The 25,980-nt window shown below is 46.2% G+C and overlaps 1 protein-coding gene across 4 annotated transcripts in view; it reads left to right on the forward strand.

The window, feature by feature from the left end:
• The window catches only part of tmem132e (transmembrane protein 132E), a 342,045-nt gene that overhangs the window by 285,623 nt on the left and 30,442 nt on the right, over positions 1-25,980 (forward strand). For all 4 annotated transcript variants that reach the window (XM_037119152.1, XM_037119153.1, XM_037119154.1 and 1 more), the window contains exons 4-5: positions 7,606-7,798; positions 16,161-16,304. In XM_037119152.1, the coding sequence (XP_036975047.1) occupies positions 7,606-7,798; positions 16,161-16,304 (337 nt within the window). The remainder of the gene's footprint in view (positions 1-7,605; positions 7,799-16,160; positions 16,305-25,980) is intronic.

Raw genomic sequence — 25,980 nt, forward strand, 5'->3', positions numbered from 1 at the left:
AGGAAGAGAGGAGGACAGCGGAGGAGGAGGAGGAGGAGGAGAGGAGGAGAGGGGGAGGACAGAGGAGGAGGAGGAGAGGAGGAGGTGAGGAGGAAGAGAGGAGGACAGAGGAGGACCGAGGGTAGGAGGAGGTGGGGAGGACGAGAGGAGGACACAGGAGGAGGAGGAGAGGAGCACAGCGGAGGCAGAGAGGCGGCCCGAGGCGGAGGAGGAGAGGAGGAGGAGAGGAGGACAGAGGAGGAAGAGAGGAGGACAGAGGAGGACAGAGGAGGAAGAGAGGAGGAGAGGAGGAGGAGAGGAGGACAGAGGAGGACAGAGGAGAGGAGGAGGTGAGGAGGAAGAGAGGAGGACAGAGGAGGAGGAGGAGAGGAGGAGAGGGGGAGGAGAGGAGGACAGAGGAGGACAGAGGAGGAGGAAGGAAAGGAAGGAGAGGAGGACAGAGAGGAGGAGGAGGAGAGGAGGACAGAGGAGGAAGGAGAGGAGGAGGAGGAGAGGAGGACAGAGGAGGAGGAAGGAAAGGAAGGAGAGGAGGACAGAGAGGAGGAGGAGAGGAGGACAGAGGAGGACAGAGAGGAGGAGGAAGGGGAGGAGGAGGAGAGGAGGAGAGGAGAGGAGAGGAGGAGGACGGAGGAGAACAGAGAAGAGGAGGACGGAGAGGAGGAGAGGAGGACAGAGGAGGCGGAGGAGAGGAGGAGGAGAGGAGGACAGAGGAGGACAGAGGAGGAGGAGGAGAGGAGGAGAGGGGGAGGAGAGGAGGAGGACAGAGGAGGAGGAAGGAAAGGAAGGAGAGGAGGAGGAGAGGAGGACAGAGGAGGACAGAGAGGAGGAGGAGAGGAGGACAGAGAGGAGGAGGAAGGAGAGGAGGACAGAGGAGGACAGAGGAGGAGGAAGGAAAGGAAGGAGAGGAGGACAGAGAGGAGGAGGAAGGAGAGGAGGAGGAGGAGAGGAGGACAGAGGAGGAGGAAGGAAAGGAAGGAGAGGAGGAGGAGAGGAGGACAGAGGAGGACAGAGAGGAGGAGGAGAGGAGGACAGAGAGGAGGAGGAAGGAGAGGAGGACAGAGGAGGACAGAGGAGGACAGAGAGGAGGAGGAAGGAGAGGAGGAGAGGAGGAGGAGGAGAGGAGGACAGAGGAGGAGGAGGAGAGGAGGAGGGAGAGGAGGACAGAGGAGGACAGCGGGTGACCCCTCCTCCATTGTTTACCTCTTCGCAGCCCTTCTTTCTATATTTAGTGACCCCTGTCGTGTAATCTTTGCTGCCCTGTCACCATGTGAGAGGCGTCCAGCAGGAGGTCAAGCATGGATGGAGGAAAAATGTGCCACGCTGCATTTTGTCAGAAATCCAGTAAATTCTGCGATCACTTGAAGCCAAACAGGCAAACAATGAAGGTCCAAAGAGTGGAGTCACGGAAGGATTCGCGTTGTGATGCTTCATCCCGTTGAAGAGATCGAACACAAGCATGAAATGTGTTAAAGAAAAGCTCTCACAGCTCCTGAGACGTCCTGTGGGCCGGATGTGAGGCCGGTCACAGTATGTGTGTTCCAGGCTGTTTGGGAGTCGTCACGGAGTCTTTTTGTGTCTCAGATAGAAGCCCGGCAGAAATAAAAACCCAACAAAATAACATCGGAGTCATTCGTGATGTCTGATGGGCTCCACTTCATGCTCCTGACAACAGCTCGATCTGTTGTTGTGGGAACTTTACCAGTAAAATGCTGAAAAGTGTGAAGGAGGTTTATACTCCCGACTTCAACACACTCACTGAATTACAACAATATCTGGTTGGTTTATGTTTGTTGTTTCTTTTAAACTATACGTGTGAGAGAAGAAATCAGTCCGTTCATCCATTCATTTAGACGACAGGGACCGACAACATGTTGTGTTGGTGGTTTCAGGCTGACAGATGTTGAGATAACGTCTGGATCAGCAGGTTCTGACCCGTCTGCAACACCTCCACCTCCCCACAGTGACATGTAACATGAACACCATGTGACACTAATGTTAATATCGCACTATGACACATGAAGTACCAACTTTGTACTGAGGCGACTGGACCACACGTCACCTGTTGTGTCAGTATCATGTTGTTGTCTGTGAGCAGCGACAGAACAAATGATTGTTTCGTGTGTGATATCTGTCTGTTCCCGAGCCTTCAGCCCAAACCAGGCAGGGGTTGAGAGTGTCTGCTTGATTATCATGCAAATGCAATATTATGTTTTCATATGCTTTAAATGACTTATTAACTTTGGCAGAAAATAGTGATTTGCATGTATTTCAGACTTGAATGTTCCAGAAATACATTTGTGACAGTTTAGTTGCAGAAACAGGACCAGACTCATGGAGGTCACAGCGAGGTGAATAAACCCACAAATAAAATCTTTTTACCGCTTTTGAATCTGAGTTCTGAGGACGGGTTCTGTTAACAAACTATCTCCAGCTTTCTTTTTATTCCTCTCTGCTTTAAACAGAGTGGGTCCACAATGTTTCCTCTCTTGTGTGAGTGGGTGATTATACAGCAGCAACACTTTACAGTAATGAGCCCAAAAACACACAAATCCTCCCGACGACTCTCCTCTAATTACTCAATCCAACGCAGTCATAAGGAGACTTCTAATATGTTTTCTAAGTTCAATAATTGTTCTCATTCACTCGTCTTTTTGTGCAGCAAACCAGTTACTGCTCAACACACACACACACACACACACACGTATAAAGACAAACATAAAGCCAGCAGCTCTACTTTGCATCTCATTGGTGAAATCATGCGAGTGCTGGTTCTGTTTGAACATCTGGTTCTGTTTACTCAGAATTACCTGAAACGGAGGAAATGTGGTGACAGTGTTTTCCCTCCGGGCCGAGCCGCTGATCTCTTCATCGCTCTGCTCGCTGTGTTCTTCTCTTCCTTTGTCTGACTTCCTCTTCATCACACTTCAGTCCGTGTCGGTCCGTTTGGACCGCCTCGCAGCAGCTCGCTGATGACGCCACAGGACCTGATGCATTATTGATCGCAGTCAATGGCTGTAAAGTGAAAAATGTTTTTCAGAACATTACCGCAGTCGCACAAATTATTTAATAATCTTTTAATAAGAGGATTTTTTGCTCTGAATATATTCAGTGTTAAGATTCACTTCCAGTCCTGGTTCTGACGGACCAGACTGACAGAACCTGTGTTCAAAGCTGCTCCATCATCACTGATGTTTCCATTCTGAAGCGGCATGAAAGAGAAAATGTTTTTTAGCACAATAGACGTTTCTCTGAAGGCTGTTTACTCAAAGTGTTTCTACACTGAAGTGCTTTATTATACACAATCTGCATTTTCACATCGGAAGGTAGAAACGTCTCTGTGTGCAGAGCGGCAGGCGGCACAATGGCTCCGTTAAAACAGTTCTCGTGGGTCTGAATGCTTTTTCAACCATGTTTGTTTGTTGGTCACTTTAAAGGAAAAGATGCTGGTTTGCTTCCTTCCTGAGAGTGAGAGGAGACACACAGACCTCCACCTGCGTTCAGACAGGATGCAGCAGGCAGGCGCGGCGCTGGGTGGAGGCTGGAGCCCAGAACAGCCTACTGATGGAGGTCACATGTAGAACTTCAGACTATAAGCAGCATCAGTGACACAGAACTGAGCTGTGGTCTGTGTTAAGTCTCCATCAGAAGACTGGGAACATGCTGCCGGTTCTGATTCTGTGTTCAGTTCTGTCCACAGGACTTGATGACTGAGGTGTTGTTATCCCAGGCCATCTTTGGGATGATGCAGGTTGTTGAATAGCGTATTGATACAGACAGAAACACTGTGACATCACAGCGTAACAGCAGTCTCCTCCCAGCAGAAGGTTTGTCTGCGTTTGTTTCTGTTGTTGTTTACAGTCAGAGGTGTGAAGGTAAAAGACATGAAGTTGAACCTACGTAACGTTTGTGCTGTGATACTCAGTACTGTAGAGTTTGTAGTGAGGGCTCTGTAGTGTAGACTTAAGTGAGGCCGTTGTGAGCCCTCCGTGTCCTGGTGCTGGTCTAACTGGGCCCTGCAGTACTTTGATGGGATGAACTCTCCGTGTTAATCAGTTCAAACGGGCCTGTGATCAAAGAGCGAATCCCCCCGAGTTCTCAGAACGCCTCCAGCCGCCACTTTAAACTACACACTGTGCTCTGCAGACGCTGCATCATTAAGCTGAAGGAAACAAAGGCCGGACTCTGTTTACTTCACTCCTTTTCTCTTCTGCCATCAAATCACTCATTTAACTTTTCACCGCCCACCTCTTTATAAACTGCCTCTGTGCTGAATGCTGTTGGTCCAACATTAAAACCTGAGTCCACAGTTTGTGCTGTCGGAGCTGAAAGGTGTCGTGAATCCTCACATGGAAGATTTCAAACATTTCCCTCTGTTTCCTTCACTGTTCTCTCAGCTACCTTAGGAGCTGGACTCAAGTGACTTTAACTTAACACATACAGGTTTGTGATGAAAAAGTCCCCCTGTAGTCTCAGCGTGGAGCCCTGAGTGAACAGCTCTGATCTGAGGCCCTGATCAGTCGGGTCCCAGCTGACATCACCCTCCATCCTGAGTGACCACCTGATCAGATGTCACCTGGCCTCTTCTTCAGACCAACAATCTTGTCTGGAAGCAGGTCTCATGTCAGAACAGCAGCTGGAGTTCACTGAATGAAGGAGAAACGTCTTTTTAATCAACGTTGTTGAATCTTCTCTTCATGCCAACAAAGCCTGAGGAGTCCTGTGGTCACATCATACTCCTCTGTGCCTCACCGTGTCACACAGAAGCTGTTTGTTTCCACTGAGTGACGTCCAGACAAATGGGTCCAGATCTCATCACGCCGTTCCTGATAGGAGCCTTTTGTGGGCGGCGGCTCCAGTAGATAGTTTGATCCGGCTTTCATTAAAAGGCTCTCAGACTGAACGCTGGGACGGGTCTCTGCTTCTGTGAAAGACAGGCGGCGACAGTCTCTCTCAGCTGAAGGTGAAGGTGTGAACATCACGGGCGGACAGAGATTTAATTTGCCCCTTCACCACCATTGAGACAGTTTCATGTTGGACTTGTTGAACCTGAGGATTACAGCAGGGCAGCCATCATGTCTCCATCACACAGTGAGACTGAAGTCTCCTGCAGCAGGACAGAGGACGCTCACACACACACGGCCATCAGGACAATCAGGTCACCGACCAAAACATATTGACTGAGGAGCAAATCTGCAGCTGCTGCAATTACAGTTCTGTGAAAATTAGTCAGAACCAAATCTGTAATCTCCTCACAGGAGCTCCTCACACAGACCTGCAGGAGGAAGAAGAAGAAGAAGAAGAAGAAGAAGAAGAAGAAGAAGAAGAAGAAGAAGAAGAAGAAGAAGAAGAAGAAGAAGAAGAAGAAGAAGAAGAAGAAGAAGAAGAAGAAGAAGAAGAAGAAGAAGAAGAGAGCTGCAGCAGGACGCCTGGATTAAAGAGCAGTGATTGTTTATTGACTCTCTTCATTCCATGTGTGATCAGTGTGTGTGATCAGTGTGTATGATGAGTGTGTGTGATGAGTGTGTATGATCAGTGTGTATGATGAGTGTATGATCAGTGTGTATGATCAGTGTGTATGATCAGTGTGTATGATCAGTGTGTGTCAGAGCAGGGACACCATCAGAGACTTTATTATATGTATTGATACTGTTGTGGAGCCAACATGAATCCTCTTCTCATCACACTGAGCCGGCATGTTGTCGGCTTTATGAAACACTTAGTTGCGGTTATGGAAAGACGAAGCTCTGTTAACTATTTAATAAATCAATACTTCTCCAATCCTCACCTTCACTAAGAGCTTTGAGATGCTTCACTGTAACTTTAATATTCAGGCGCCTCGCTGCTGCTGGAACGTTGATTCATTCATGATGTTGTGGTTCGTTCTACCTTCACAGCACCTCATTTATACTTTACATACGAACACGCTGCTTTACTTATCCATCAGAGCACCACAGTGGATTAAAGCAGTGGTAAAAGATGAATAATAACTCATAATACAAGTGGAAAGATAACAATATGATATGAACATAAGAACTGATTATAATGTAAAACATAAATTAATTAAAGTTGGTCAATAATTACGACCAGCAAGGAAAAACAAAAAATAAATATTAAATAAACAGTAAAACCATCAAATAATAAAACTCAACATAAAGTGAGAATATCTGTGTTCTGTCTGACGCAGCCATAGAAACCAGCCCTGATTAACGCTCTATAAGCAGGATGTACATGAACAATAAAATAACATAACATGAAACAAATAGAAATGAAATGACCAGCTGATGATTGTGAGCTGGCAGCCACAGAACAGTGCAGGCTGTTCTCACTGAGAGGAGTCATGTTTGATATCTACTCACCTGTTCTGCTGTCATATGTGAATTTATCGGGTTGGTGACACGGTGGAGAAAATCCTGTTGAGCAGTTAAAGCGAGCAGGAGCATTGTGGCGAAGAGTCAGAGCAGCTGCTGCATCGCTGCATCGTTAGTCAGATTGAAGCCTTTGAGTTTCACAGCAGAACATTTAGTATTCAGGGTTTGTGGCCAGAAAAGTAGTTTATAAAAGGATTATGGCTGGAGAGGATTAAACAGCAGCAGGAGAGAGTCATTCATATTGTATCAGCTCCTTCACCTTGACTTTATTTCATCAGGAGAGGTGTGAACTCAAAGCGCTCAGCACACCAACAGGCTGATCAACATGAAGCTCACAGCGTCGGAGGATTGTCTCTTTACAGCCGCCGTCGCATCACAACACCAACACCATCGTCGTGCTTCCATCCGTCCACAGCTCTGTGAGGGAACCCGCGAACATTTCAGTCAGCCGTCCGGTGGTGAAGCTCCGAGGCGTCCACATCTCAGCGTGACCTTTACCGTCTCTGACTGATCAACCAATCAGACGGGATGAAATGTTACAGCGAGGCCTCTTCATCAGTCAGAGTGATGTCTGCTGAGAGCCTCACCACCTCACTGGTTACACTCCAGTGGACTCAGGCTTTTATTCTGAAATCTATTCTGACTCGGATATTGATTCTGAATGATCAATCACTTATTTCAAAGTCCATTCTGATAATAAAGCTAGGACGTTATTTCTGAATGACCAAATGGATTCGTATAATTACATCCTCACTTTTATTTCACAGGAAGTCTTTTAGATGTGCGGATGTAAAATAAAACACTAGAATACATCTTCATCTTCTGGAGCGTTTCTGCTCCTGGCTGCAGTGATGGAATGAAGTCATCACGTCTTCAACTCAAAGGTTCAGACCTCGTCCTGAGTGATCACAGTCAGATCTCAGTCTGTCAGTTCTCACCTGAACCTGTGATCAGATCTCATGTTCTATATGAAACAAACCTGTCCATCACTGAGACAAACACACTCCATGTTTCTACACAAAGACAGAAAGGATGTCTTGTAGAACATTTGCTGAATTTACAAGAAGGAGACAAGGATTCAGAATCTGTCAGAGACAGAGTTTCACAATGATATGAAGTTTGTTTTAACTCAACAGCTCTTAAAATCACTACATTTTTAAAGGGAGTCTGGTGCTGTTGAGGCTCACAGCTGCTGTAACAGACATTTAATCCTGACCCTGTTCTGTGTGTTTTCCAGGGATGTCTTGGGTAATGTGGAGGTGATGCAGTTGGATTTTGAGATGGAGAACTTCACCAGCCTGTCGGTCACCAGACGGATCAACTGGAACATCGACTACAAGGGTCAGAACCCGCCTCCGGACTCAGAGAAGGTTGTGACGGAGCTGACGGTGGTGCAGCGGGACATCCAGGCCATCATCCCTCTGGCTATGGTGAGAGGACTCAGCTTTATTACATATTTTGAATTATTTAAGATAAATGAATACATTTTGAATAAAATGAAACTCTTAGAACTATCTGACCGGCTGAGCTCTTTAGTCTTTGTCAGTAAACCAGGTTTAAATGGAATTCTCTGTTTCTGTTTTAGCAGTTAGCTTTGAGATTGTGAGACAGACGATCAATGAGCTGTCAGGATGTATGATGACACATGTTGCTGTGGAGGCCGTCAGCAGCTCTGAGCTCATATTAACCTGGTGAACAGATAAGATGCTCCCGTATTGATCCAGAGAGGAGCTGAAGTGATGCTGCTGAACACAGTGTGAGGAGAAACAACCTCCAGCTTACTGAGACTAGAAAACACCCCCAGTAACGAGCTGGCAGCAGGCTGGAGACTCACTTTACTTGAAAAATCACTGCGAGTGATTATTATTAAAATACTTGTCGATCAATAAATCATTACAGCTCTTGAGGAAAGATAAAGCAAAGTGTTTGTCAGCTTTAAGTTGTAATCAGAGATCATTTACAGACGAGATACAGACGGATCGTCGTTACCGTTAAATCTAATCAACACCTTCACTGACTGAGTGTTAAGAAAGTCGACCAATCCCAAAACACTCAAGTGTCTATTACTCTTTTAATCGGGGCTCGTCAGCTGGCCTCGTGAAAGGTGGCAATTAGCTGGGAAGTAAACAGATTACGGGAACAAAGGCAGATGAGTCAGACGCGAGTTCCCGGCTCGGCCTCTCCCGTCTTGCTTCCTGTCTCGTGGTTGCACTTCACTCACTTGTTGGAGTGAAAATGTCAAAACCTCCATGATGAGTGCTCATTAAACTGTACTGTGCACGAGGATCTCAGAGCAGACGGGATGCAGGAGGTGTGTAGATGTTGTGTAGATGTTGTGTAGATGTGGCTGAAGGCGTTTACTGTGGTCAAAGGTCATCGCTGCAGCTGTGAGGCCATGAATATTACCAACAATATGAATCTCTCTGTGGTTTAACGGAGATCTGCCCGCCCTGAATAATAACTCTGGATCAGGTGTTGTGTGTTTGCACGACAGCAGCTGTTGTTCACCTGAAGCTCCGTGAAACAAACTGGAGCTGCAGGTCCGACTCAGCGTCGGCACATCTGCTCCGACAGACGGCTCACTCTGGTCCTCTGGTCCCCGTGAAATCTGTGATTCCATGCATCTTGTAGCCAGATGTGTTCACCTGCGTTGCAAAATTCTCTTGTAAAATGTACATTCTGAAGCGAGACGGGCCGAACTGTCGGTGCTGCTCCTGGCGCTGCCCGACCCGTCTGCACTCTGGTAATCAGGCAGATTTATGTTGAAGTCATGTTGCTGTTTGATTTTAACTCAGCACACGATGTTGAGACTGAACTGAGTAGTAAAAAAGGTTCTTACTGTCAACAACTTCAATATTTTCATTGACAGGAAGTCGTCTGGACTTCTCTCCTGTCACAATAAAAGAAGACTTGATCAGTTCACAAAGTTTTCACACCATGATAATCCTCAGAGTCCTTCCAGTTAGTCTGTGAACTTTCATCTGTGACAATGTTCGATGATATAAATATCACAGTTCACTTCAGCTCAGTCTGCCTGTCAGGAGACGCACGGTGAACGAGACGCTGGAGATTCAGACTGACCGTGAAAACATTTGTGATTGCAGTCCTGCAGGTCGGTCGTCTGTGGGCGCTCTGAACGACGAGCTTTCATCCATCACTTCAGCTGCACAGACTAATTAGACTGTAAATAATATCATGACGTTCCCCCTCCAGGAGAAGAGACACAGTTAAACAAAGGTATCACTCTGAACACATGAGTGATGAAGTGAAACAGGCGTCCGATTAGAGCAAACACCACAGAGTGACTTCATCATGGTGGCAGGTGGGTGAAGGTTTAATGAGAGGCTGTCTGCTGTTGTCATGAAGGTAAATGACTTCAGTGATCATCCTCAGATCAGGTCAAACTGTAGAACTCACTTTGATTTTAATTACACTGAGTTGTGTCAAACTGATGCACTGATCTTCTTTAAGATGAGCTTGATCTGCTGGATCGACACGATCACCAGAATAAATGCTGGCAGGGACGTTTAACCACAGACATGTTTCAACTTTACATGTCTGTGTGTTTAGTTTCTAGTTCCATGTCCTCACAGTCCTGATCCTGTTGGCTACAGTTCAGAAAACACTGTGATTCATCTTAAAATACCTGGTTCTGTCCGTTAAACATGGCTGGGAAACGTCCCGTCATCACCTTAAATACATCCAGTTTGTCACCACAAACAGGAGCGTAGATGTTCAGGTGTCTGGTTAAAAACATGCTGTTCTGTTGCTACATACACGGCTAAAATATCTGCCGATGCTCCGGTATCTTGTTGAATATGCTGGTTTTTGTCAGAACAAACACGGCGTGACACCGGCACCGGGCTGACTGGTTCTGGTCTTCATGCTGTTTGTCTGTCACAGTGGTGCTTCTGTGCTTTCTGTGGATGCAGTTGTTGTTGTGAAGCGCTCGAGTTTCACCTCTCCTGCCCCTTCCAACAAGCCCTCCAGGCTGTGTGAAGTGAAGTGAATAATCTCAGACTGTGATTAATGATCGTTAAATGGAGGAACAGTAACAAATGCTGCGGCTGTGGAAGTTTGGAGCGCTGCAGCAGCTGCTTATCTCTCAGCCTTCACTCCGACATCACAACGTCTGTAATGAACACAAAGCACGAGGCCTCTGTATGCAGCTTCCATCACAACCAGCATGTCTGAAGGGCTTTCTGTCTCTGAGGACCTGCAGCTCCTCCACTAGAGTCAGGTCAGAAGAAGAAATGAAGGAAGATGAGTCTCACAGTGAAGAGTCGGACCTCTGACTTCTCCTTCTGTAGAATATCTGTCATTTTAAGGTTAGCAGCCGTTTCCAGCTGGTGATACGCCCACTGACAGCTTGTGGAACAAATCAGCACTTTGAGAAAGTGCTGATATGAAGAGTTCCAAACACAAACACCATGCAGGCTGTGAACAAAAGGCTGGAGCGCTGCAGAAACATGTGACTGAAGGAGGGAGAGGAGGAAGAAAGATGAGCTGCTGGAGGAGAGAGGATGGAGAAGGAGGGTTTTATGGTTGGCAGAACACAGATTGTCTGCCAGCCACAGTTGACCTGCTGCAGATAAGAGGAGGACGGAGGAAGAGAAGGGTGATATTACCAGAGAATTTACAATGTGAGAGGGGAAACTATCCCAGGATGGTAAAGTTAAATCAACCCTGAGGCTCATTACAGTGTTTAAGTCACATTAACAGGAAGGCAGCGGCACCTCCATCACCAGACGTCTTCTGATGGAGAGGCAGCAAACAGGAGCGACGACTCACAGGACTCCATTAACCGCTCGCTGCCACGCCTTAAATAAGAAATGATGTTTGGTGTCGCACAGCGCTCGCAGCCCGAAGTCACGCACCACCTCGCTACATGTATGTACTGGTGCTCTCACAGACCCACAGCTGGACACGTGTACGTTATTCAACAGCAGGTGGAGGAGGAGGGTGGAGGAGGAGGGTGGAGGAGGAGGGTGGAGGAGGGTGGAGTTAATTCTGTCAGAGCTGCCTCACTGACACGTGATGATTACATTTAATGTGACGACAAGAACAAATCACAAATCACCCGACAGTGAGGACATGTTAAATACATTTACTCATGTTAGTATCACCATTAAACAGGGGGGCATCTAAGTGAAGCTGTGTGCACTGATGACTGGTTCTGGTTCTGGTTCTGGTTCTGGTTTCGAGCAGACTTCAGGTATGATCAAGTTTAATTCGAGCTCTCAGAGCAGCTCACATGTAAGTGTGTTCTTAGTTTACATCAGATGTCAGAACAGCGAGCAGAGCTCAGAGACGACGTCTGTCCTGTAGGATTTCTCCCGTCGATGATCCACAAAGTCCTCAAGGTTTCTCAACGATCGTTTGATGAAACTGAAGGAGAAGCTGCTTCAGTCGCTGACACACATTGTTAGGTGAAGCAGTGGACGCTGTTGAACAGACTGCAATATGCAAATAAAAGACTCAGAATTAGATTTGTTTGATGGTGAAGTTCAGTCAGAATACATTAATTTTCTATTCTGACAAGAAAACAGCCAGAAACAGTTCTGAGCCGTGTGATCGGCGTCACGCGCTCTGATTGGCTGATGTTTTCACAGGATACAGATAATCATACAGAGACAATGAACAGACCTTCTGATGCTCTTATTAAACTCTCAACTCAAATCTCTAAAATCTCATTTTCTGTCCCTGATCATACAGAGTCATCGTTCAGAGTCCCACACAGATGTTCAGTCGTTTTAATCAACATTGTGTCATTTATTGCTCCCTGAATAGTGTAGTGAAGACAAAGAAGCTTCTGAAGCCTCATCCACTCTAGATTAAACACAAATGCCCACAGTTTGGATCCTCATCATGTTAAAGTGTATATTTAACTTTAAACACTCACTGATGAGATTCTTTCGTCTTCCAGCTGTTCAAACAGTTTCAGTATCGATGGGATTCATCCTGTAACTGCTGTGGTGAAGCTGAGAACGATTTCTGTTGATTATCTACACAAGATTTGGAGCTGTGCAGACGTCGTATCGATCAGTCTGAAGCTTAAACGCCAACTGATTAACAGTCTGACACGGCGTTAACTCACACTGATTGTTGTAGATGTTCTTGATGGAGTTCCCCAAGGCTCTGTACTGGGTCCCCTTTCACTTTCTGCTCACATTGTTCATTTAAAAGTAAATGTGTCCATGCTCTGGTTAGATTGAGGCACCAGAGCCAGAAACAGAACCACGTGGTCAGTGTGGAAACTTCCTGTGAGCAATATTCTGCTTTGGTCCAAATGAAAACATCTGTAAATATCTGGAGGTGTCCTTAAATATATGGGAATATCAGTATTGGATCCAGATTCTTCTGACTCAGTCACACAGATGAGAATCCTGTGGTTTCCAAAACAGAGCACAAACTTTCAGATTAATTTCCTGAAAAGTGTTTCCATCAGTTATTGTGATGTGAATATTTGGAGGTTAGTCTCCAGTGGAACACGAGCTTCAGTGGACGTTTACAACTTGTCAGGAGTCACATCAACATGTCACTCTGCTCACAGTGAGCTCTGATCCGGCCTGCAACAGTTGACAGCTTGATGCTGAAGCTCTCTGCTAATCAGAGAACATTCACTGAAGTTATTAATTACCCCTGAATGGTTTAATCATGATATACTTACAGTTATCTTCTAAGCTCAGAAGCTTCATTGTTTCTGCTCCAGCCATTTGGAAAAGCCTGTGGAAGAGCTGAAATCAAAGAAGAATTAATATCAGTTGTTTGTGAATGTTTCTGTGTAATCATCTCTGTGATCACCAAACATATTGATACAGATTCATCTTCTCTTCTGTTCTTTCACTCTCTCATTTTTGTTGTGAGACGACATACCTGCTGAAATACGATAAAGTGAATGTTTCAGATTGTCTTTCTTTTTCTTTCTGTCTAATTGCCGGCTGTGGTTTTGCGTCTCTCTCAGGTGAAGTTTAGTGTGACACCTGAGGAGCCTCCAGCTTTCTGCTGCTTCAGGCTGCACAGAGACGATCTCTTGCCAAAGCTCAGTACTCGTCTGCGTCTGAGATCCTCTCTATAAATAAATATTTCTTCAAGTTGCAGTTGAGTGGGAGTCCATGAAAATAGAACAAAGCCTGATACTTCATGCTCTACACGCAGCTTATTAAGATGTAAGATAAAGTGTCAGGCAGAAATTTAAATATACCACTTTTGATTTCAGGAACTTTACGCGGCCTCCCTCCCGAGCTGCAAATGAGAAAGTGTGTTCCCCTCTGCAGCTTACACGGTGCACAGCAAAGTAATGACTGGATTCACAGTTTAAATGAGAACCTGGACTGTGTTTTAATTGGCTCTTTGCCTTCGGATAACAAAGCAGATGGAATGACAATGTTGTCCGAGGCGACTTCAGCAGAAATCGAGGATTGTTTTCATCGTGTTTGACTGCAGGATTCATCAGCATCTGACACCTGATGTGTAGTTAAACACAGCAGCAGTGGAACATATGTTACCTCAGTAACTAAGCAAGTGAAGATTGTAGAAACAGAATCAAAGCACTGAGAAAATGAAGCTTCTTCTCTGGTGGATAGTTTCCCTCCTTCAGTATTATCCTCATATATCATCTGTCATCTGTCCAGGAGCAAACGGATTACCAAACCCCAAACTGTCCTCTGGTGTTTGGGCTGTTAGAGAGAGAGCCATTAAAACGACCCACTGAGAAATTCTTCACAAGGTTCTGAATGTGCTTATTCTGCCCAATTAGAACCAAACTTTTACAGATTATATTTCTCTACTACCCTCGTGGCAAAATGATTCCCGTCAGGAAATATAGCAGCTTCCTGACTGGAGTCATAACAGTGAGTAACGTCTGAGCAGCCAGCGAACACGGCTGAGACTGAAATGTGAAAATGGAAAAATCAGGAGAAAACACAGATTTAGGCAGCAGGCGGTTTGAGATGCCTCCCGCCTCCATCCTCCGCCTCCATCCTCCGCCTCCATCCTCCGCCTCCATCCTCCACCTCCATCCTCCAACTCCATCCTCCGCCTCCATCCTCCACCTCCATCCCTCGTCTCCATCCTCCACCTCCATCCTCCACCTCCATCCCTCGTCTCCATCCTCCACCTCCATCCTCCATCTCCATCCTCCACCTCCATCCTCCACCTCCATCCTCCACCTCCATCCTCCATCTCCATCCTCCACCTCCATCCTCCGCCTCCATCCTCCATCCTCCACCTCCATCCTCCACCTCCATCCCTCGTCTCCATCCTCCACCTCCATCCTCCACCTCCATCCCTCGTCTCCATCCTCCACCTCCATCCTCCATCTCCATCCTCCACCTCCATCCTCCACCTCCATCCTCCATCTCCATCCTCCACCTCCATCCCTCGTCTCCATCCTCCATCTCCATCCTCCACCTCCATCCTCCACCTCCATCCCTCGTCTCCATCCTCCACCTCCATCCTCCATCTCCATCCTCCACCTCCATCCTCCACCTCCATCCTCCATCTCCATCCCTCGTCTCCATCCTCCGCCTCCATCCTCCACCTCCATCCTCCACCTCCATCCCTCGTCTCCATCCTCCGCCTCCATCCTCCACCTCCATCCTCCATCCTCCACCTCCATCCTCCACCTCCATCCTCCATCTCCATCCTCCACCTCCATCCTCCACCTCCATCCCTCGTCTCCATCCTCCACCTCCATCCTCCATCTCCATCCTCCACCTCCATCCTCCACCTCCATCCCTCGTCTCCATCCTCCGTCTCCATCCTCCATCTCCATCCTCCACCTCCATCCTCCACCTCCATCCCTCGTCTCCATCCTCCACCTCCATCCTCCACCTCCATCCCTCGTCTCCATCCTCCATCTCCATCCTCCACCTCCATCCTCCATCTCCATCCTCCGTCTCCATCCTCCGCCTCCATCCTCCGTCTCCATCCTCCATCTCCATCCTCCACCTCCATCCTCCACCTCCATCCATCATCTCGGTTACAAACGTCTGCTGTACAGGTTCTGTTCATCCAGATAATCTTCACAGATGAAGCTAAATTAACTGTGTAGCAGTAAGAAGCTAATGTTAGGCTACGAACAGACGACATCACGGTCACATGACTCCACCGTCACCACCACTGAGCGTCTGACACACAGTTACTATCCAGGTTTTCTATAAGCTGATGAGTGTAAGTTATAAAGTCAGTCTGTTTGAATATGAAGCCGACCCCCTCTCTGACAGGTGGAGGTGACAGCAGCACTTTCAGGAGTCATTGTGAATTTTTTAAAAGTTTCTTCCATCCTTAATGAAACTCCTGTTGCGACAGAAGCGTCTCCTCCATCACTGAAGTGCTCCACCTCAACTAGAACAGCACACAGTTGCATCAGCTCCTGTCTGCTGCGACGCTGCTACAGTAAATGTCATGTGTTTTATGCAGCCTGAAATTTGAAGCTGGATGCTGTGATTTACCTGCAGGACCCATTACACCACATGTGTTTCCTCGAATGGTTAAGGTGAAGATTATTACCTTTCCTTCCATTCGCTCTTTTTCATCCCCATTTCAGCGACTTCCAGTTGCTCACCAAATGAACAGAGTACTTGAAATGAAAATGTCAGTTGATGAAATCCAATGAAAGTCATCTCAGTGAAATGAGTTCTGCCACTGCCACTGAGAGCAGCACCTGAGAGAGCGGGAGCCCCGGTGCTAATGGTTTTAAATGTGGACATCAGTAATGCTGATGAAATATCAGAGAACATCTCCGTCTGCCTCCCGTCGCTTCATGAATATCTATTCTTCTCTCCATAGGACACTGAGATTATCAACACGGCCATTCTGACCGGACGCACCGTGGCCATCCCCGTCAAAATGGTTTCCATAGAGATGAACGGAGCCGTCACTGACGTCTCAGCCTTTGTGCAGTGCAAGTCCTCCAACGAAGACATCGTTAAGGTACGGTAAACCTCATTTCCTCAACATCTGATGTCAATTTAGAAAATATAATCTCTTTACTCCTCCATGATACTGAGGAGTGGCCTGACATCACATCACAACATGAGGAGAGTATCACAGCTTCATCCGGGCCTCCTCCATACGCACTCATCCTCTGATTCTTCTTCTGTGCTTCAGATAAAATCACTGCATGTTCATAAAACCCTCCAGACAAACCGAGCAGCTCCCTGCCTGCAGACTCCATCTTGTGTTGTTCACATCAGAGCGGTGTCAGAGGACGCCGGAACAATCAGCGCTGGCAGACGCAGACGTATCAAGTCTCATTTGTTGATTAAATAAATTAAAGTGGGATCACAACAACTTGCAGAGCAAATTACAGGCCGTGATTACGCCCTTATTATTTTCTCCAGTCGATTACAATCATAATAGATTCCACTATAGGCAGATTGCATAATTGTATAGGCAGCACGCTGAGGTGTCGCAGAGCTGTTTTGCACTGGTGATCTTATTAAAAGTGATGGTGCACGAGGGAGATGTGACCTCAGATGAAGTAAACAGTCTCCTGCATGTTATTATATTCAGATATACAGCAGAGTGACTTGTTCCTCCTCCAGCTCTCCTCTCATGCAAATTGTAATAATGCTAATATCATATTGACTCCTTATATCAACATATCAGCTAACATTTTATGTTAAAAGAAGCATGAGTTCATAAATAATAGAACTCGTATTGGTCCTTATAAGATGGTTAACATTGATAACATCATAGCATCATGATCAACACCTTTATTGGTCGATTCATAAGAACCTTGTTTATTCAGATCTCATGTCCACTGGTCGTGTGTGTACAGATTGTGTCTTTTATTGACTCGTCAGTGCCGAACACTTGACGAGGAGCCACACAAAGCACCTTGATGAGGCCACGTCTCAGGTGAAACCCTGTCGTTAAGCTGCTGCAGCTGACAAACGCTGCTGATGAGCAGAGCTCCTCGTTAACAGCGACGTGGTCTTTATGATTCAATGAAGAATTAAACACAAACTGAAAACATGTTTCATAATTTTAATAAATGAAACTAAGACATGAAGGATTTAGTTTGCTTCCTGTTCTTCATTTGCTTTGTGAGATGAAGAACTACATGATGTTTCTGAACGTGTGTCACAAACTTGTCCTTCTTCTTCCCTCACTGTTTGTTGCTCAGAGGTGAACCTGATGAAGGAGGATGTGATTGTATATTGTCTCTGCAGCTCACGCTGCTCTCTCGAGTGATCACCGTCTCACACGTGTTTAATGGACAGAGAGACGGTTACACTCCTGCAGGTCGACTCACCCAGGCTGTCGCTCCACACAAACATCGATGGAGGCGATGTTCTTTACAGCTGCTTTAAATCTGAGACTGTGAGCAGAACCTCCTCCAGACCAGGTCAGGTGTGCAGCAGCTGTTACCATGGTGACGGAGCCAGGTTAAAAGAAGGCCATCGCTGTGTCGTTGAAAGATCAACAGAGCTCCCTAACACATTAATCTGTCTTCACTGAGGGTCGTCTGTGAACACCCACAGGCTGCTGTTACCTTTCAGCAGGGAGGCTGTGAGATTTGTCTTGAACCAGTTTATTCGGTATTTTTTTTCTCCAACTGAATCTTACCTAACACAAACTAGATTAGATCAACTTTATTGTCTTTGTGCACATTGTTTCCTCCAGTAAAGTTCAGATACTTGGACTCTGGTGACAGTAGAAGTTCTGATCCAGCTTGTTTCCTCCAGTACAGTAACAGAGTTCAGGCTCTGACATGGACTCAGAGTATCAGAGTAAAAAGTCTCCCTCTGAAGGACATTTGTGCTCAAAGCTAACTGAAGCTCACGTCATATTAATAGAATTCAAAGACTATTAAAGTTAAAGGTAGAATCAGTAGGATTTGTCCCAGCTGTTCCTGAACGCACCACAGAGACAGTTGATTGTTGAGTCTCATTCCCAGGACGTCAAATAGACACATGTTGGGTTGGTAAAGCGTCCCGAGCAGCAACAATGAGAGAAAATCAGAAACTCTCTGCAGATACGAGACACTAACACGCCTTTTCTCCACATTCCAGCCTCCCTCTCTGTCTGTTTACGGCTTCTTACGACTTTTACGTCTTTGTCTCGTCTCGCTGCGTCTGATTGGTCCACATCAGTCTGCTGATGTTGGGAAATTCACCTCAGATGCATCAAACTAAAGTAACGAGGCTGTTGTGAAGCTGTGAGGAGGAGAAAGTTCAGGTGTAGAGAGGAGAAGTCACACAGAGACTCAGAGTAAATACAGATACATGAAACATGTACTGGAGGAGAGTAAATGTACTCATTGGCACTTGGTTACTTACTTCCCTCCTCTGGACAAGGAATTGTGGTTTAGCATCTAACTAGAAGTGAAAGATGTGTAAAATGTGTACACAGGTACAATAATCAGCGAGGGGTCGATATGAAGAAGAGACATATCTGCAGTATGAATGTGTGCAGGTGTATAAATATAGTGTAATACAGGGTTAATAATTGTCTCTCAATAGCTGGAGTGTTTACATTGGACCACACTGCTTTCTTATATTTGAACTGTGGTCTGTGTGCAGAATCTCTTTGTTCACTCAATAATAAAAACCACCTGCTGTATTCAGACTAATGAAATCCTCCTGGTGCTTCAGCAGCAGCTCAAGGTCGGCTGAGGCCGCTTTGATTGTACATTTTACACACTGAGGCAGGAAACCATAAAGCCCAATCAGATCCTGACTTCAGTCACATCGTATCGCTTCTTATTAAAGACCAGTATCTGCCCAATATATTTCCACTTTGATTTACTGGACTAACGCTGGCTGCAGTGCAGTTCAGATACCTGAAGGACGATGAATGAAAGTGTGACTTGAGCTCGCAGCAGAGCTCAGATCGGTGTTTCCTGTAGAAGAGAACAGGTGTTGCGTCGACTGTCGTTCATCACTTTTCATTATCCATTAAAGACGAGGCGCTGGGCCATGTGATATTGAGTGGACTCGCTTCAGGCTCCTGCCATTGAACATTCGAGGCTAATTTAAAATGAGGCCTTCAGGCGCAGGAAATACACGAGTCATGACAGTTCAATAAAACATCGTCCAGAATACAGAAATAAAAGATTCACCCAACAAAGCTCCAACACACCAAACATACTCCGGACTGTGGACCGCACACGTCACTGCTGCACCAGAACAACACACTCACCTGATCGGCCCGTTTTATTTTGTTTTCTTGCTTTATGTTTCAGTCATGTTGAGACAGCTCTTCTTAGTTGTTAACATTCAGGAAAACATCATGCTTTGGCTGCAAACATCTACTTCTGTCTCCACAAACACGTCTGGAAACAGAATGTGTGATTAACTCACTCAGTGTTTCCAGCGAGCGTCCACCAGCACCTGGTGTGTGCAGCTCACATGCACTGAGAACAAGGTGCTGGGTTAGAGGACGATCATGGTTCAGATTAAAATAGACTTCTCCTGATGAAGCTCTGTTTTCAGCCAGCATTCTTCTTATCTAAATGTTTGCCAGCCCACAGGCGGGAGTGTTTTTCCTCCACCTCTGAGAGTAAAAATAGGTGAGAGGCTGTCACTTCTCTACTGGAACTTTTATTTATTTCTTCAGTTCCTTCTTATTCTAAAATAACTAAGCCGCCGTGTGCATCAAGAGCCTACAGCAGATAAACCAGGCCTGTGTGCACAGTGGTATCTGCGTGTGTGTGCATGTGCAGGAGGAATCATTAAGGCTCCCTCGCTGTATGAGGACAGAGGAAGGAGGCGGTGGGAGAGCGTCGGGGGGTTGGAGCGACTCGCCGGCCATCATCCTCTGCCTGGCACAGTGACTCACAGAGCCCATGTGAACACAGAGATAAGGCCTTGTGTCTGCACATCACATCTCCTGCCTGCAGTCGTCCTGCACACATACTATATCACACCCAAGGCTCCTGGTCACTGCAACACATGCATATCAGTGCGACGCATTTACCTTAACACAAATCCACATTTAGCATCTAAAGATGAGAAATGAGCTGATGACAGCGGGACAGACCGGGTCCAACTGGAAGCTGCAGACGTTACTGTGGAAGACAGACGTCACGTGAAGACATGAAGAATGTGATTATTTCTTATAGTAAACGTACAGGACTGTAACCTTCATCATTCAGTTCACACAGATATCAACAACTGAACATAAATAACTGTAGCTCACTGTGAAAACACACATTGTGTATTTTGTGTATTTGTTTCAGATTTCTCTTCTGGACATCAACACACATTATTTACATTTTTAAACACACTAGTTTTAATCTAAGTAATGAACAGGGGAGGTTCACCTGTAGTGTCTCTCATCACCTCACTGACCTGAGTTCAGCTCAGTTCACATCAACACGCTGTGATGTTTGTGACAGCAGACTGAACTGCTGAACTCGACTGGCCTGCACAGATCTTCTCCTTCACATTGTTCACAAAGCTTTTTGTTTGAACGCTGACTGTGAGCCAGACGTTATCGCCAAACCTCAGTGTTGGACCTCATGAATCCTATTGTGGCCGAATGGGAGCAAATCCCTGCAGCAAGGCTCCGAAATCTTCTGGAAAGTTTTCCCACATGAGGCTTTTAGCAGATTATGAAAGTAGTTGTAACATCACCAGACTCCCTTCACAAATGTGGTGATTTTAAGAGTTGCTGAGTTAAAACAAACTTTATAAACATTATGAAACTGTGTCTCTGACAGATTCTGACTCATTGTGTCCTTGTTGTAAATTCAGCATTAAATGTTTCAGCTGAAGTTGTTTGTCTCCTTGTAAAAAGTGTCAGTTTGTGGCAGCATGTCTGTACCAGCCTGTCTGCTTCTGTGTCTAAAGTGCTAAAGTCTTACCTGCCAACACTGATCAGCTGTTTGAACACACTGTTTACACTGATTTCACCATTTACACTCCATTTATGAAAGAAGAAACATGTTATTGATCTAAACATGTCACATGTTACAAAGACACTAAACAGGAACAATATAGGCGACTTCTTTGTCCCCGTGGAGAAAGTCCCCAGACTCCATTCACAAATGTGTCAGTTTAGTGAGTTGTTGAGTTGGAGACACTTTATAAACTCTGTGAAACTCTGTCTCTGACTCATTCTGCATTATTTGGACCTTCTTGTTAATTCAGCAAATGTTCTACATGAACTTCTTTCTGTCTTTGTGTGAATAACCTTGTGCATGTTGGTCCCTGAGGACAGATATAGTATCATATATAAACAGAGTCATAGCATCATTTTGGTTTTGTTTGCTGCGGTCTTGCTTCAGAGTTCTGCCTCCACCTGACAGTTGAGATGAATGGAAACTAAATTGTCATCAGGCTACAGCTCACTTCTTTTATTATGAAATCAATAAAAATATGAGGATTTTTTTAAATTACATCCAAACGTTTCCAAAAGTGGGAGCTTTCCAGAACAACACATCATTCTCACACTCGCCATCATTAATCCTCCCAACAACAGGCTAATGGAGGCTGGCTCATTTAGCTAACAGAGCTAAATGAACTCGTTGCTCGCACTGCTCTTGAAGCCAGCTCACATCCATCACATGAGGAAAAGCTTCACAACAGCTCCAAGACACAATCCCAGTAATGCTAGCCATATGTCAGCTCTCATTCAGCATTCATTTAATACATATGTTATCGCTAACTGGAAACTCCATTTGGCAGAGCGCTGGGGCGATTAATTCAGCGAATATTCAAATTTCAGATCTGGGATAATTATGGTTTCTGTTTGGAGACTCGTGCCAGGGGACGTCATCAACATGCCTCCATTTTTCTCCTGCGCTCATCTATTCTTTGTTATTCTTTGACTTTGAGACGTGGGAGAGAAAATCACTTGGCGTCCTGTCGAGTGTTTGAGAGTGAGAACAACAGCAGCCAGCCGAGTGTTGGTTCTGACCACCTCTGGGATGATAACAGCTCCAACATGTTCAAGCTTTTGTTTATTTCTGCATTGATCTGTTGGGTCGACCAGCTGGCTCATACATCTGCACGTGTAACCGTGGTTACTGGGGCTCGAGTCCAGGATGTTGCGGGTCGTATTCTTCCTCGTGTGACCTTTCCTGCTGCCACATTAATGTTCAACATACTCTTTAAATTAAAATGTGTACACTGTCCTGTCTGAGCGTCCACAGAACATCATCCTCCAGAGACAACATCCACACAGGACTCCAGACTGTTCTGGTTTCACTGCAGTGACTCAGTTTACTGGTTAGTCATCAAATAGTAAATTATGAATTACAGCCTAATTTATCCCTTTATAATCAGTTAACACATCTCTAAAAGAAAACTAAAGAGGGCACATATTGTACATCTATAACTAACGTGTAGATAAAGGTTCATCACGTTTCTGTTCTCTATGTGTTTCTGTTGCCCCCAACAGGCCAAAACCATCATTATTATTAGGAAGGAGGGGAGTTGCATCCTGGGAAGTGTAGGAACCCAAGTCTTTGGCTCATACTGCATACTAGATGTCTCTGCTGCATCGATTTAAAGCAGGAACAGTGAACGCTGTGAAGCTCCTGAGAAGCTCCAGAGAAGCTCCAGAAATGTTGTGTGGACTACGAGACTTCGCCTGATGGAGGAGGTGAACTGGTCTCTGGCACCTCTCCTGCCTCTGTGGAGGTTCAGGACTAAATGTCTGAAGCATCTCTTGGGGGTGTAAATGATGAGCCTGTGTTAACTGTGTGATCGTCAGGATGGAATAACACATTGTGGTGATGAATGTGTTGTTGGTGCAGAATGTGGCTGAGCAGAGAATCAGCTGCTCTGTGTTCATGAATGATCACGTCTGGATGCTATTAAAGCGCTGCTAGCTTGAAGGACAGAAGCTGCTGCCTCCACTGGAACCGTTTGGGAAATTAATTCAGTTAATGTTATGGAATAAATGTGTGAGAGGTCCTGAGGTGTCCTCACCTTTATTAACCTCACCGGTCGTTCACTGAGCGTCACGTGACCGCTGCAGCACCAACAGCAGGCAGCGCCCTCACTTGTCCTGATGATCCGTCTCCACCCAGGCAATCTGCTGGCACCACGGAGGATGCCACAGCGCATTAGCAGCAGTGTGACGGCGTGTGGCGGCTCAGTGTGTGAAAGCCCTCCTCAGCGAGCCCCCACAGGGCCACTGATACCCGCAGTTGCTAACAGCTTTTGACTTGCAATTAGCTGGCCAAGTTTATCAGCAGCAGTAGCCGCGGGAGCTGAAGCGGCGCTGCAGCGGCGGCGCTCCATCAGTGTGTGCGTGCGTGCACGTGTGTGTGTGGCTGCAGGCGGAGGGAGTACATGTCAGGCAGATGTTCTCGACTCACTCTCGTGCAGCAGGCCACGCTGTGATTAATCAAGGTGGCCGAGGTCACTGTGCTGAGTTACTTCTTCTTCTTCTGCAGCTCAGATCGAGCAGACAGAACAATAACACAGAGGAGCTGATACTGCGGGAGCCGGAGGTCAGACCTGCAGGACTGCATTAACTGGAGCAGAGGGAAAGACTGTCATCTTAAGAAGTCCCTCCTCCCTCCTCCACCTCCTCCGCCAGTCTGCATGGAGGGGGAATTATATTACCCGGACCTCCTCCCAGTTATGATGAATCCCCAGCCCTGAGAAGACTGGCCAGCCCGACCTCCATTTGCAGGAGATTAGATCCTCTGATTACAATGCCAGCTACCTCCCACCACTAGATAAATCTTCGATGGGAGCCCAAAAGCAAAGCCCTCCAGATCCATCGCAGTTAATAATTTAGTGTTAGAGGGGGACAAGTATTTATGATAATTCAAATAGAGCCGGAGCTTTCTGACGAGATGGGGAAGCTAAAGAATGGCTTTAAGTTAAAAATGGCATTTGCTGAGCGTTAAATTTAGAACCGTCCATATATTGAGTCCACACTCTGTCGCAGATGAGCTCCCGCTACAGAACCGCCTCATGAGACACGTGAATATGTTTGTTAATGCGGCGTGTAGGTGTAATGAGCTAAAGTTCATGTGAAATGTGGCGCTGCTGTCAGCCTTCATGTGATATGAATTATGTGTTTGCCTAAAAGCTTGTGTTGGCAGATCATGTGTCTAATTGTTCATAGATCATGATGCAGCGAGCGGACAGCCGAGGTGCAGGCCGCAGACGTGGCCTGCATCACTAATTCACACTCAACACGCTCGACAAACACTGACTTACTACCAAGACATCATTTGACTGCATAAAAGATGCAAATGAGGTCCGAGCAGAACTCAGCCAGCAGCTTTGTTTACAGCTGCGGATCAGCACCGAGCCGCCAAGGCCGCAGAGAAACCTGCTGACTGCACGGCCTCAGTGGAAACACCCTGATACATATTCACACTCGTATCATCTGAAGAGTCCAGCAGGCTCCTCCTGATATCAAGTCAACGACAGTCTGACGTGTAGCTGTTGAGATGTATCATGTTAACTCATTATATCACTCTTTTAATGGGGACTCTTCAGAACAGCTCATACACAAACCCAGTCCTCCTCTCCTCTCCTCCTCCTGAGGATATAAAGTCCTCCTCTCCTCCTCCTGATGATATAAAGTCCTCCTCTCCTCCTCCTGAGGATATAAAGTCCTCCTCTCCTCTCCTCCTCCTGAGGATATAAAGTCCTCCTCTCCTCTCCTCCTCCTGAGGATATAAAGTCCTCCTCTCCTCTCCTCCTCCTGAGGATATAAAGTCCTCCTCTCCTCTCCTCCTCCTGAGGATATAAAGTCCTCCTCTCCTCTCCTCCTCCTGAGGATATAAAGTCCTCCTCTCCTCCTCCTGAGGATATAAAGTCCTCCTCTCCTCTCCTCCTCCTGATGATATAAAGTCCTCCTCTCCTCTCCTCCTCCTGAGGATATAAAGTCCTCATCTCCTCTCCTCCTCCTGAGGATATAAAGTCCTCCTCTCCTCCTCCTGAGGATATAAAGTCCTCCTCTCCTCTCCTCCTCCTGAGGATATAAAGTCCTCCTCTCCTCCTCCTGAGGATATAAAGTCCTCATCTCCTCTCCTCCTCCTGAGGATATAAAGTCCTCCTCTCCTCTCCTCCTCCAGAGGATATAAAGTCCTCCTCTCCTCCTCCTGAGGATATAAAGTCCTCCTCTCCTCCTCCTGATGATATAAAGTCCTCCTCTCCTCCTCCTGATGATATAAAGTCCTCCTCTCCTCCTCCTGATGATATAAAGTCCTCCTCTCCTCCTCCTGAGGATATAAAGTCCTCCTCTCCTCCTCCAGAGGATATATGTATATATATAAGTGTCAAAGTCCACAGAACAGTTCTGTTGCAGTTCTGCTGAACAGCTGAAGAGCCTGCAGACATCAGATGGATCTGTACAACTCGTCTCATCCTCCACCACATCCAGAGAGAACATCCATCAGGACTGGAGATCGTTCTTTTTTCACTGCAGTGATTTGTTGTAGATTTGTTTCAGATTACTGGATTATTAATGAAACAGTGAATCATGAATTACAGCCTTAATTTAACCTCTCATGATCAGTAAACACTATACTGGACTCAGAAACATGATTTCACATGAAAGATAAAGTTGCTCTTTAAATAATGAATTCATAAAAAACACGAATGTAGTCAAACAGTCACCTCCTGCAGGTGATCACAGGTCGCTAACGCTGTTAGCTTAGCAGCTCCAGTGAAGATGTGGTGTC

Source organism: Acanthopagrus latus, chromosome 13 (genome assembly GCF_904848185.1).
Source record: "Acanthopagrus latus isolate v.2019 chromosome 13, fAcaLat1.1, whole genome shotgun sequence".
Classification (NCBI taxonomy): Eukaryota; Metazoa; Chordata; class Actinopteri; order Spariformes; family Sparidae; genus Acanthopagrus; species Acanthopagrus latus.